The 13040-nt window shown below is 41.7% G+C and overlaps 1 protein-coding gene and 3 long non-coding RNA genes across 4 annotated transcripts; 1 reads left to right on the top strand and 3 right to left on the bottom strand.

Moving 5' to 3' along the window:
* Positions 1 to 455: 455 nt before the first annotated feature.
* Positions 456 to 2782, top strand: LOC308316596. The gene is made up of 3 exons (XR_013964183.1): positions 456 to 911; positions 1202 to 1281; positions 1763 to 2782. It is a non-coding gene; the product is annotated as an uncharacterized lncRNA (long non-coding RNA).
* Positions 2783 to 3604: 822 nt separating this feature from the next.
* On the bottom strand, positions 3605 to 5312 carry LOC308316683. The gene is made up of 3 exons (XR_013964190.1): positions 5209 to 5312; positions 4890 to 5091; positions 3605 to 4606 (listed from the first exon to the last, which is right to left on the bottom strand). It is a non-coding gene; the product is annotated as an uncharacterized lncRNA (long non-coding RNA).
* A 1-nt stretch (position 5313) lies between these two features.
* Positions 5314 to 9604, bottom strand: LOC308316681 (uncharacterized protein). Its single transcript, XM_080765390.1, has 8 exons — positions 9182 to 9604; positions 8957 to 9033; positions 8270 to 8447; positions 7988 to 8064; positions 7848 to 7892; positions 7064 to 7188; positions 5517 to 6715; positions 5314 to 5339 (listed from the first exon to the last, which is right to left on the bottom strand). Exons 6-7 carry the CDS (start codon positions 7134 to 7136, stop codon positions 5760 to 5762), a joined length of 1029 nt encoding a protein of 342 aa, XP_080621516.1. The 5' UTR covers positions 7137 to 7188; positions 7848 to 7892; positions 7988 to 8064; positions 8270 to 8447; positions 8957 to 9033; positions 9182 to 9604; the 3' UTR covers positions 5314 to 5339; positions 5517 to 5759.
* An 11-nt stretch (positions 9605 to 9615) lies between these two features.
* LOC308316680 lies at positions 9616 to 12363 on the bottom strand. The gene is made up of 3 exons (XR_013964188.1): positions 11845 to 12363; positions 9787 to 10486; positions 9616 to 9633 (listed from the first exon to the last, which is right to left on the bottom strand). It is a non-coding gene; the product is annotated as an uncharacterized lncRNA (long non-coding RNA).
* Positions 12364 to 13040: the final 677 nt, after the last annotated feature.

Genomic DNA, 13040 nt, shown 5'->3' with positions numbered 1-13040 from the left:
TGATGAGAAACGAGGCTAACTTTTTTTTTCAAAATTTCAAAAAACATGGGCTATAACCCATCGTTTTTGTCATTTTGTCATTTTTTTCAAATCTTCAAAAATGATGAAAAACTGCGCGCTATAGTATGCCGTACGATATGGGCTATAGCCCACGGTCCAAAATGATGAGAAACGAGAATAACTTTTTTTTTCAAAATTTCAAAAAACATGGGCTATAACCCTAACCTGACGCTGCCAGATGAGGGCGGTATTGAGGAAACATATTCCCCAACACAACACTCATCTGGGACTTCCGACAGAGTTGAGCCTGAGACAGATCAGCTTCGTACCGAACCAATCAGCGTGAGCTAAAGGCGGGATATGTGCAAAAGCGGATGTGACGGTATATAGAAGCTGCTGTGTTGTTGTAGTTGTTTCACTTATTCACTAGTCAACATGGCCGCTACCATGAGCGATATGACGATAGAAGCTGCAATAACATCAGTTATTTCTCAACTGGACAATATTTCTTCGTTGAAAGAAGAGCAAAGTATGGCACTGAAGGCTTTTTTGCGTGGAAAAGATGTTTTTGCGCTCCTCCCGACTGGCTTCGGCAAGAGTTTAATTTACCAACTAGCTCCACTGGTAGTGAAAGAACTGGGGACGCCGAAGCCTATATTGATCGTCGTTTCTCCTTTGACTGCCCTCGTAGCAGATCAAATCAAAGAGGCTACGAATCTTGGACTCTATGCTGCGCAACTCGTAGATAATGCAGCACACGCCGACATCCTCGACGGCCGATGTCAGCTGGTCTTTGGCAGCCCGGAATCTTGGTTACTTAGCGATAAATGGCGTGATATGCTTTCATCACAAGTGTATCGTGAAAACCTACTTGGCATTGTCGTCGATGAAGTTCACGTCGCATACAAATGGTAAGCTAAACACCGTTAAATGGCTGTATAGTGTAATTGTTACACTACACATTAAACTGTAAAACAAAACAGTAACAGAGCAGCGTGTTTCTAAATACGGCTACAGTAGTTCCAAGACGAAGTGTTGTAACATTTATGTCAAATATTATATTGTAAACAATAAGCTAACACACACAAACAGACCAAATGTTAAACAGATCTTACTGTTACTGTATTGCTGTAATGCAACTATGCACGTTACTATTGCTGCTACCTAGACTCAATTTAGGATGTCTTTTTCTTTCAACCAGGGGGCTGGGAGCAAACGGGAAGCCAGCCTTCAGAGAAGCCTTTTCCAGGCTGAATGAACTAAGATCCCTAGTCAAAGAAGGTGAGTTTTGAAACACAGTAATGCTACATGATTAATTAATATCAATCCAGAAAAGGGGCATTGATTGTGTTTGGAAGGGGGGCTGCATTGTGCTGCTAACTGAGGGGGGAATGTTGGGGGGGCTGTTTCTTTTGTGTGTGCATTGGGCTGGCAACCTGGTTAGGTTAATCCCCCTTTTTTTAAGGTTAGGGGGAGGGCTGTGTTGTGCTGGCAACTTGGGGAGGATAAACCCCCTCTATAGCCTGATTAGGGGGAGGGGTGTATACACTACAGGAGCAGATCATAGAAGTTGGTGCTGTCCAAGTATAGTTATTTGTCATTTAAAGAAAATACATTATGATATATGGAAACGTCAGTCTTTAGCTGAAGCTACCGATAACATAAATAACCTAATTATTTCCCCTTTACAACGCTATAGAAAGTGTAGCATACAGTTCTTCATTAATGCTTGTTTGCTGATACATGTGCACTTGTCTTTCAGGTTTACCTGTGTTAGCGTTGACAGCATCGGCTGATAACAAGAACAGAGGCCGTGTGACCAGGATGCTGGATATGGAGGAGGCAACTCTCGTGACTGTTAGCCCAAACAGGAGAAACATCAGACTGGGACTGATTCGGGTTCCTGCCGATAACTTGAACTGTATGGACTGGGTGGTAAAGGAGGTCAAAGATAAGGGTCTATCAATGTCTCCCATTATAATCTATTGCAGAGCACTGAAGTCACTTGGGAGAGTGTTCACCTATCTTAAAGCAGAATTGGGAGAAGATGCTTGGGTTAACAAAGACCAGGATCAGAAGGCTGAGAACCACCTTATAGGAATCTTCCACAGCAATACACTGTCAAAGTACAAAGACAGAGTTTTGGCCTCCTTTAGTGGAGAGGGGAGCTGCAGAGTGGTTGTTGCAACAACAGCTCTTGGGATGGGCTTGAATTTCCCTAATGTTTCTCATGTTCTAATGTATGGTTTGCCAGAGGATGTTGAAGACATTGTTCAAAAAGTTGGAAGGGCTGGCAGAAATGGGTTGCAGTCACATGCAATTTTGTATGCTATCAAAAAACCTGAAAGGGCTGGTCCAGAAGTGAAAGAACTGATACACACTGGCACTAAGAGCTGCTTTAGAAAAGCACTGTACAGTCATTTTGAAAACCAGCCAACAAGTGTAGAGCCAGGGCATGTCTGCTGCAGCTATTGCCACTCTGTATGTTCATGTGCAGGTGAAGAGTGTTACGAGCCTATCCCCAAACATGAGGTAATAGAACAAGATGTTGCCATGCAAGGGAAATGTCGAGTGGTAACACAAGAGGACAAATCTCTTATCCGGGAAATGTTAGAGGAGTATATGGTTTGTTTAGAAAAAGACACAGCACATGTCTACACTAGCAAGTCAGCATGTACTGGTTTCAGTGCTGAGCTCATAGATGCAGTAGTAGAACACGGCACACACATATTTGACTTGTCCTACATTCTTAGAAACCTTCCTGTATTCAGAAAAAAACATGCAAGAGAAATTCTGCTAATCATCAATGAAGTCTTTGGTGACATTGACGATGTAGAGCCTTATCAAGAGGATAGCTTCACTGAGCCAGACATCAATTATACAGGCTATTTTGATGAAGATGAGGATGACTTTGAGATGGGAACACAGCACAGCAGCTCAGAATCGTCTGACGAATAAGCAGTTGGCCATTAAAGGCTATTATAAGATTCAGATTGGTTGTCAACTCGAGCTGTGGAATATTCAGTTGACTGAATGCTCATGATTAAAATGGTTTTGTATGTAATTTGAACATAAAAGTTATTAAAAGTTTGTCACTTCAAAAAATCTGGTGTTTATTTTCCAGGTATGCAAATTTCACTTTGATTAAGAACCGTTTATCACAAAATAAGTAAAAATGTACATCTGTCCTGGTACTGTATGTCACCCTTTTCACTATGCATGATGACTCTCAAATTGATTGTTTCAAATCATTCGGCTAGAGGCATTGATCAATTTGCAATTTAACACATGGGATCCAGCTTTGATACTTTAGAAACATGTTATGTAGTTTTACAAAGTAAACATGAACAAGTGAGGCAAATGAAAAATGTATTTATAAAAACAGTAAATGCTATAGTTGAGCATACTTAGGTAGGGGAAAATCACAACAATATATATAACAGGATCATAAAAACAATACGTGCGTAGCCTATATTCAATAAGGTCCCAACTATGCATTCTCATATCCTTTTCAAGTACCCTTTGTTAAGTGCAAATTCGAGATACATATTTTCTTACATCCTGCAATGTGTGGTGACAAATGAGAAAAATAAGATGCCCTTGGTCAATTCAATTCAATTTTATTATAGTGTCAAATCACAAGTTGTCTCAAGACACTTTACAACCAACAAAGATCCACCCAGAGCAAGCAATATTGCGACAATGGTAACGAAAAACTCCACTTTAGGAAGAAACGTCAGGCAGAACCCGACTCTAGGGTGGGCGGCCATCTGCCTCGACCGTGTCGGAGGGGGGGGGTAGAGAGAGAGAGAGATAGACAGAGAGAAAAAAAGACAGAGAAATAGGCAGGTGGGATCCGTGGAGTGGTCTGGTCCACATCGGGTCCAGGTCACACTTCTGGTGGGCTCCATGAAGAGGCCTGATCCACGGTCACACTCGGCAGTCATTGATGAATATAAACAGTGAATTATTGCACAATTTTTGGCTACTTGGCAGCAGTTATTGCAGACTTTTATAGCACAATCAGATATACGTTATCTAAAGTGTATCGTGGGCATGTTTAAAGACTACAAGGCTATATTATTGACTGACTCAGACTCAGTAAAACGCTTTAACGCTGAAAGGAGAGTTTGGTGAACACAGGCAGGAATGACTTCCTGTGGTGCTAGGAGCCAGTTGCAGTCTCACTAAGTTCAAACTCACCATAGCTATAGCTTAACCCATTCAAACCGGGAACCGTGTAACCACTTTATAATCGATATTTTATACTTTGGCTATTCAAAAATAGCAGATATACAAGTTTATAGCGTGGCACTCGCTGCCGTGCTATGAGCTTGTAGATCTGCTATTTTTGAATAGCCAAATAAATCTAAAAATTACAGATTATTTCCCGGTCTAAATGGGTTGCATGGCTTTTAAAAAGCAACATTTTTCTCAATAACATTACTGGATTTAACACAAAAAACCCTGAGATTATTTTTGCCGTTTTTGCATACTTAAAAATGCGTTGCGACAGTGCAGACTTGTTGTTGCTGTGGAAGGCCCTGTCGTTGCTGGGTAGGGGTGGAAGCCATGTAATGATGACTGGCTGTGGCATCTACTGCGGCTGCAGAGGGAGAGAAATGGGGGGGGTCATAAAAAAATGGTCATGTTTGTCAATGGAAGACAAAGGCTTCATTCAAGCTGAAGCTGTTATTAGCTGAGGGTATGTGTATCCACTGAGGTTGATACGGGATTAGTGAATAAAGTGTAAACATGTTTTACTGTTATGATTACATGGATGGTGACATTAAAACTGAACCTTTGATGAAAATATTGTTCAGACGGCATAGTGAAAACAAGGCAACACACGGGGCAGTATGAATAGTGTTGAAATATGAATTGCATACCCCATAGCTGAGTGGTTACTGAGCCCGCCTGGGAAGCCAGAGCCCTTGGTTGACCCAGCTGTAGAGCCGTTACTGCTGTGAATATGCAGAGTTGTGCTGGATTGGAGCAGATATTCTTGGGGGAACCATGATGGACGTCGCTACTGCGTAGGATTCCAGGCCAGGCAATGTGTCGATGTGCGTTTCCTTGAGCAAGACTCTTCTAGGATGTGTAAAAAGAAGAGGATGAATTTCACCTTTGTGCATATATATATATATACACATACATATATATAATAATGTGACAAAAATAAGACCCCAAAAGGAGTGGGGACTATACCAGTATTCTATTCTATCTATGCGTGCAAGAGGGGAAACGTTGTTTTCGGGATGTTGGAGAGTTGGCTCTTGTGTGTTCTTGGGCAGGCTCTCTGGACCAGGGGGGGACGTCATCGAGGTGCAGCGACGGACCTGTGAAGTGTGTGGGTTTTGAAAAGGTGGAGCAAAACATTTGGAAAATAGTTAACAAGGCTCTTTGATTCAGAATATGTACAGTATATATAAAACAGAACACTTTTCTTATTTTTTTACCACAACTTGTTCACGTTGGAAAACTGACAGTTGTAGTTTAAGTCATTTAATACTTACATGGGTGGAGGCCTTTGACATTGTGTCTGAAAATTGGTGAGGGATGTGACTAGCCACTACAGCAGATATGGGCTTGGATCTCAGGACCAGGAAGGGAGTTCCCAATGTCACAGTCCATGGTATAAAGTTGGTTTTGAAAAGGTGGAGCGGGAGGGAGAGAAAAATAATTCTCAGTTCGCGGTGTTGTCTGTGTCCCACACTTATGTAGTCGGAAGTAAGTCTCTGAGTCTATGCTGTCATTGTTCAAATAGGGACACCCTTCCACTCCTTCAGCTTTGACCTCATCCAACTGCACACCTCGCTGTGCTTCAGTTTTGCAAGCAGGTTTCTGTTGAACTTGGGGAAGGCTGTGAACTGTCTGCCTGGTTGGTTTTTGAACAGCTCGGCCTCTCTGAGAACCTCAACAAGTGCTAGAATGTCGTCAGTCTGGTCACGGGCATGATGGATGCCGCTGGACTTCGATACGTCCAGCTCAGTGTCTGTGATGTCCATCATGTCCTTCAGAACCCCAATGGACTTGCTGATCCTGTCTGCTGCTTTCTCAGTCATGTTTGGGCCTGTGCGCTTAAGGAACGATTTCAAGAAATTGTTAAGGTGTTCCAGATGCAAATCAAGAGAAATATTCTTGCCCTTCCCTCCGCTCCCATTCCAGAACCTGTTCCAGGTCAGACTGTGTGCTAGGCGAGGGGAGAGAGTGGCGTTGACCTGCACGGTCAGCAGGAGTGTACTGTAGGAGTATTGGGTATGACCATAGGCCTTGTAGAATAGCAATGCTACAGAGTACATCCTCAGTAACCTCTCTCCATCTCCCTCCTTCACTGCATCCTGCATGTTGGACAGCATGAAGCCAAAGCTGAGTCTTGCTTCTGTGTGCTGTCGTTTGTGGTCCACGGAACTAGGCATGACTGGCTCTGGCACACTCATTGTAGGCACAGTTAAGCCGTGAATTTTATGCTCGTGGTTCTCCCTGGCCTTGCTGTACTTGTAGGTTTTGGGACAACTTGGCATGCGGCATTGGAGCTCCTTCCCCAGTAGAGGACGATCACTGGCACATTGTCGGATACCGGTCACAGTGTCTGAGATGTCATTAAACATGACAAACCGGTCCACAATTTGGGTCACGGCTTTATGCAACCAGCTCCTTTTCACATCTGGTGAGCCAGACCTGATGTCCTTGGGGATGAAGTCCTCTGGCACATCTGTTGAGACATATTTAAATGAACAAGAATTACTATAACGTAGTTGTGGAAGCAATAGAAAAGTAAAAAGAGCCATGACATTTAAACTACAATTCAAAAAAGAAATTGAGATGCCCAGGAAATTTGCATCAGCCAAGTGCTGGTGAAATGGGAAAGTTGACAACACAAAAATTATAAAATCTACTACAGAGTGTCTGGCGAATAGGAGTTTTATCTGAAATGTGTCTGACAAAAGAATAGATATCCTTGTCAAACATTTTCACATTCATAATTGAAATGTTTTGAAATAATATATAATAATGTCCACAACTACTATGTGACCATAATCAGTGACAATCAATTGTGTACCTGTGACATTGTTCAGTCCAAAGTGCTCCATTGTGGCAGCCAGGAACAGAGCAGCAGTGTCCTTTTTCACCATGTCTTTATATGCGTTGAACGCAGCATGAGGACCTTTTTTTGCATTGCTGCAACTGCAAAAAAATATGAGAAGTAAAAAAAGGGGAAGGAGGCAAAGAATAATAATTGCTGAGGATGATGACGACATTTAGGGGATCACCAGACAAAATCGTGGTGGCAGGAGTTACTTAACAGTTACAGGACCCACATATATTAGTAAAGTATTACATAATAATAACAAACAATGACAATATTAACAGAATTAACAACAATTAGTTAATTACTTGTATACCGCTTTTCAATAATTCAAAGCGGCTACAAAGTACACTATAAGGAGACAATGTTAGTCAAACAAACAGTTGACAAAACATGAGACAGACAGACAGCAGTGGATGGGAAAGGAGTTAGACTTGGGGGTATAGAAAAGGCAAGTTTAGGTGGATCTGGGGGACTGGGAGGGTAAGATGGGTTAAAGGTTGTCAGTGAAGTCGGTATGGGGCTGTATAGTCGATTGAAAGGTTGAAATCACATGAACACAAACACACATAAATATATACAGACAATACAAACACAAACCGGGTCATCGCTCATGAAGTCAGAAATCATCAGTCGTCAGTCGTTAGTAGTCAGCCCCCCCTCCCCTCCCCCCAGCAGTACCAAGCCTGAATTCATGCTGGCTGGACTGGATTTCCCCAGGCGCTAAAGAGCACAGTAAGTCGTAATGATAAAGTACCAAGCCGTAATTCATGGTGGCTGGAGTTCATCACAAAGAACATCTCTGCAAAAGATTTGGAAAATAGTTAACAAGGCTCTTAGAATCAGAATATGTATATATAAAAACAGAACAGAACACTTTGAACATTTCTTTTTTACCTCAACCTGTTCATATTTGAAAACAGTGTCCCATGATCTCTGGCTGAATCCTCCTTGTAAAAGACCAGATGATAGATCTAAAATCCAAATGATGTTGTAGTACAGTAAGCAAACAATTTCATTTAGGAGGAAATATTATTGTCATGATAATTAGCATGATAGCATAGATAAGTCAAGTTAGTCCAAACTTTGTTTTCAGGGGAAGTGGTACAGTAATTGGCTGCTAGTCCATACTGTTGTGAATAAACTGTTTGAGGTCAAACATTGAGTGAGTTCACCCACCTCAAACAGGTTCCGGATTGCATGCCAATCCTCAAACTTGAAGACAAGGCCTTCCAGTCTGTCTTCCCTGCTCTCTCCTTCGGCATAGGACAACTGGATGTTCCGACTGTTCCCCTCTGTCAGTCTGTCCCCACCTACAAAAACACTTTCCAGTCCATGTGGGGCCTTTGGCACATACCTACATGAAACATCAAGTAGACTTACTAGATTTATCAAAACCCTTCCCTTCAGATGCATATGTAAGTAAATTATATATTTTCCTTATTTCAAAACTTAATAAGGCCTGTGGGGCACCTGCAGCATGTAATCAAGCCCCTGCACTCAACGATATTGGAATGGTAGAGATACATAAAGGCTTTTTCCAATATATCATTATCAAATATCAATGTCCCACATTGTGCGATCTTTGATGACTATGGTCAGTAATGACATCAATGATGATGTTACAATGTCTATGACATGTAAAGTTGGGCAATTGTGCGATGAGTGATGTAAATCCGGTAATGCCATGATGTGATTGAGATGACTAGTGGTAGAAAATCACTAATTTGGCAAGTTAAAGTGTCACTTTTTGATAAGCAATGGCCGCTGAAATGCACAAACACGCCGTTTTGCATGCCGTGGTATTGACAAACTGCACGAATACGAACATTGTGTTTCATAAATTCCAAGACAAGCCATACTTACTCATTCTGGATGTGCTGTAAAACGTCTACCAAGTCCCCAGTTTGGTTCTCATCTTTGAACAGAAGTCCAAGAGGATGCTATGAAGGAAGAATATATGGATTATAGTAGCATAAAGTTGTTAGTTTAAATCCTATGCCAGTACACTAGTTGTTACTTGCTCAACTTAATGAAAAGTTAACTCAATGGTACAACTGACAGTTGTAGTGTAAGTAATTTAATACTTACGTGGGTGGAGGCCTTTGACATTGTGTCTGAATATTGGTGAGGGATGTGACTAGCCACTACAGCAGATAATGGCTTGAAAGCATCCAGGTACTGGGTCAGAATGCGGCTCCCTAGCACAACAAACTCTCGTCGCATATGGGCTTGGATCTCAGGACCAGGAAGGGAGTTCCCAATGTCATAGTCCATAATTGGCTGAGTTGGCTTGTCCCTGCTGAGATGGGTTATGGGCACTCTGTCTTCTACAGCCATGTGGTGAACCCAGTGGATGGATTTGTTTGCTTGCCTGGTAGACTGGTGGTGTGGGCGGATGAAGAAATCCAGATTGTCAAATATGATGGAATATGTGGGTGGTGGTGTTGGTTGTGATCGTCCTAGCGGCAAGACACTGCCGGCCAGAACAGCACCTCCCTGCGCAGCGATGGTGTTCTCCATGATGCTTTGGGTGGTTTCATCTGTATAACACACACACACACACACACACACACACACACACACACACAGAATAAAAATGTGTTAACACATAAATGGACTCATAACATTAAAGGATAAACACTTATGCAGCGACAAAATAAACAATGATCAACAAAAAGAATAGCCCTTCTAACCTGAGAAGACAGACAGATCAAAGCTGAGGATAGCTTCATCCAGGTCCCTTGCACTCGCTGTGTCACTCAGTGGGCTTGTTTCAGCAGCCATAGCACCTCCGCCTTCAGCAGTGTCTGTGAAGCTGATTTGCTCCACTCTGTCGGTAGTGATTTCACTTGCTACTTTCAGTAGGTGAAATTCCTGGCCGCAGGTCTTTGCCAATTCGGTGAGCTTTTTCACAGCGTTGGTGTGCGTTGTGGTTATACCCAGTTTGCTGAGCCTTTTAAAAACTGCCTTCTTTGCCCCTCCATACAGTAGAACACTGTCCACATAATATGCAAAGGCTGACAAGCGTGGTTCCCTGCCTCTCAGAGCTATTGCAGCAGCAGCACAGGTGACATGGGGAGACTGTTTGGTGATTTGATTAAATATAGAAAATATGAAAGGTGACGTAGACTGGAGATCTGACAGCAACTGGGCGAATGAAAATGCCTTCAAATCATCTGCCGATGACCGCCACAACATACAACCCTGGGAGGGACTACACAGTTTTTTGCTCTCATCCTCTATCAATTGTAGGAGATTGTTCTTAAGTTCTCCAAACAGTTCTTGGTGTCTGACAATCAGATTGGCTGCTGTTGTCCAATTCTCCAAGGTGAGGTGTTCGACAATCCCTGCTGTGTAGTTGTCACACACTGTTGTTCTACCCCTGATAGTAACCTGAAAGAAAAACAAAGGGGGTTATTATTAAATAATCATAACTGTGACTATGCATTTCTAAAGATAATGGATCATGATCTGATTTATGATTATTGGCCTAATACGTGCTCACTTAAAAGGAATTATAATCATTATTTTTGTTACTCTCAATGCACTGAGACAGAAAACTGATACAAACCATGACAACAAAGCTGAACAGAGGCCAACATAAATATTTGCTACTATGCACAGATATAGATATACAGTACAGTAACAGTATATAAAAATCCAGTATCAGTATATAAACTGTGCAAATAAGACAATATTGCAGCATGCAAAGATGCTGGAATAAATATGCAATTTATTCGTGTGCAATTAGTTTAAATTATACACACAAGAGGTAGGTGGTAAGTCCCACTGTATATTAGAATGTCGATTGGTTAGGGAGGGAGAATGGCCTGGTGTTACAGGTCTATTTCATGTATTGTATCATGTATCTATGTATTGTTTCTGACACCATGTGACTCATTTAACATCTGCCTGTCTTCACACCTCCCCCCTCTGTAGGTAGAGTTGGAGGGAGGATGGGCTGTGAGATGTAAAGGGAGATTAGACCCTGCCAGATAACCAAGATAAAATATGTCACATTATAGTAGCATCAGCCAAATATTATGTCCATGGAGAGGGAATATTAGCTAATGACAGCCTGCCTAGTCACATTTCCTTTGAAAAGTCATTAACCAGTGTAGTATATTTTAAAAGCTGTGAGTTACCAGGCCTGCTTGGAAGAGATTCGTGAAGTAAGTGAGAACAGGCAGGATTGGGGGGACAGCCCCCCCCCCCCCAGCCTGCTGTTATTTGAGACCCTTTCAAAGCTCATGCCCTGAGCCAAGTGTGCTTATCAGATCAAAAGATGAGCAGTGGTTCTCAACCTGATTTTTTCAATCGACAGTGCAAGTGACAATTTAGAACTTTCAAGACCTTTTTAATATCTATTTTTGTTTTACCATTACTGCATCAAAAGTATTCAACAAACTATACTATACAAACTGGTCAAACATTGGCCAAATTGTCAAATGATATAAGAAAGAGGCAAAACATTGAAAATAGCCAAACTACAAGCTCACACGTTATGAGCTTGTAGATCAGCTATTTTCACAATATTTATCTAGGGTGTCCCTAGTTCAAATATGATTATTTTGGGGGGTCACGGCCTGAAAAGCAATGTTCAGTCATTAATGTTAAGATGGTTATATTTTTTTTAATGAACTGCTATAGAATGAGCATATGTATACAATTGCAGCAGCGCAGCTGGATTAGCGCGAGTTGGCAGCATTAGGTTAGACACAATTAGAAATAGTTTCACAATATGAATTTACCTCTAATAGGCTTCGCCGTACGGGCATCCCAGTTGATGGTTTAGACAGCCTACGAGAAGGGGTTGTTGGGGAATCAGTCGATGTAGGGGTGTAAGTGTGAGATGGAGTGCGAGGTTTTTTAATCCGCCGTGGTGTTTTAGAAGGCGTAGGCTCTCTGTAACGTTTATCTGTCCTCGGTCCAGTTTCCTCAGGTGGCGTCCGTGGTTCTGCTGTAGCCGTTTCTGCTGTAGCGGTAGCCGTTTCTGCAGGTCTTCTGTCTTTGTCCTCTTTTTGCCAGCGCCGGAAAATGGGATAAACGACTTCCATTCTTTGAAGCAATGTAATACATGGCTTACACATCCGAGACGATACGGCGGGGTCTTTAAACAGTGTTAAACCTAACGCTATCAGGCGTTCGTTAACACTTTTTACAGGCTTAGTACTAACAAATATATTCTTTGAATTCGTAATAGTACCTTTTATGCGCAGATTGGCGTTACAAAAACGACACAAATCTCCGACATCCATGATAACTTTTTTAGCAACAAGTTGTTCTGTGAAATGCAGAGGACTACATGTTTACATCCTGATGTCGCATCCAAACAAACGTCACGTAGACACGTCAATATGATTGGTTGTGTTTGCACGCCCACACGGTGATAGACATCCAATCATCTACCAAGTATCTTGAAAAAAAGGAACAGCCCCGTCATTGAATTTGCTTCCGCGATCCCAGATCCAAATAAGCTGTGAAACAAATTTGTGTAGCAAGCTTTTTGGATCTGGCAGCGTCAGGTTACTATAACCCATCGTTTTTGTCATTTTGTCATTTTTTTCAAATCTTCAAAAATGATGAAAAACTGCGCGCTATAGTATGCCGTACGATATGGGCTATAGCCCACGGTCCAAAATGATGAGAAACGAGAATAACTTTTTTTTTCAAAATTTCAAAAAACATGGGCTATAACCCATCGTTTTTGTCATTTTGTCATTTTTTTAAAATCTTCAAAAATGATGAAAAACTGCGCGCTATAGTATGCCGTACGATATGGGCTATAGCCCACGGTCCAAAATGATGAGAAACGAGGCTAACTTTTTTTTTCAAAATTTCAAAAAACATGGGCTATAACCCATCGTTTTTATCATTTTGTCATTTTTTTCAAATCTTCAAAAATGATGAAAAACTGCGCGCTATAGTATGCCGTACGATATGGGCT

The sequence above is a fragment of the Protomyctophum bolini genome (assembly GCF_963924005.1).
Source record: "Protomyctophum bolini genome assembly, chromosome: 6".
NCBI classification, from domain to species: domain Eukaryota; kingdom Metazoa; phylum Chordata; class Actinopteri; order Myctophiformes; family Myctophidae; genus Protomyctophum; species Protomyctophum bolini.
The sequence above is the reverse complement of the archived record's forward strand: the minus strand, read 5'-3'. Positions and strand labels throughout refer to the sequence as shown.

Bases quoted from the DNA above. Each gene is read 5' to 3' on its own strand.
- LOC308316681 (XM_080765390.1), bottom strand. From the start codon at position 7,136: ATGGTGAAAAAGGACACTGCTGCTCTGTTCCTGGCTGCCACAATGGAG. The intron at 6,716-7,063 runs GTACACAATTGA...ATGTCTCAACAG, and splicing joins TGGACTGAACAATGTCACAG to ATGTGCCAGAGGACTTCATC.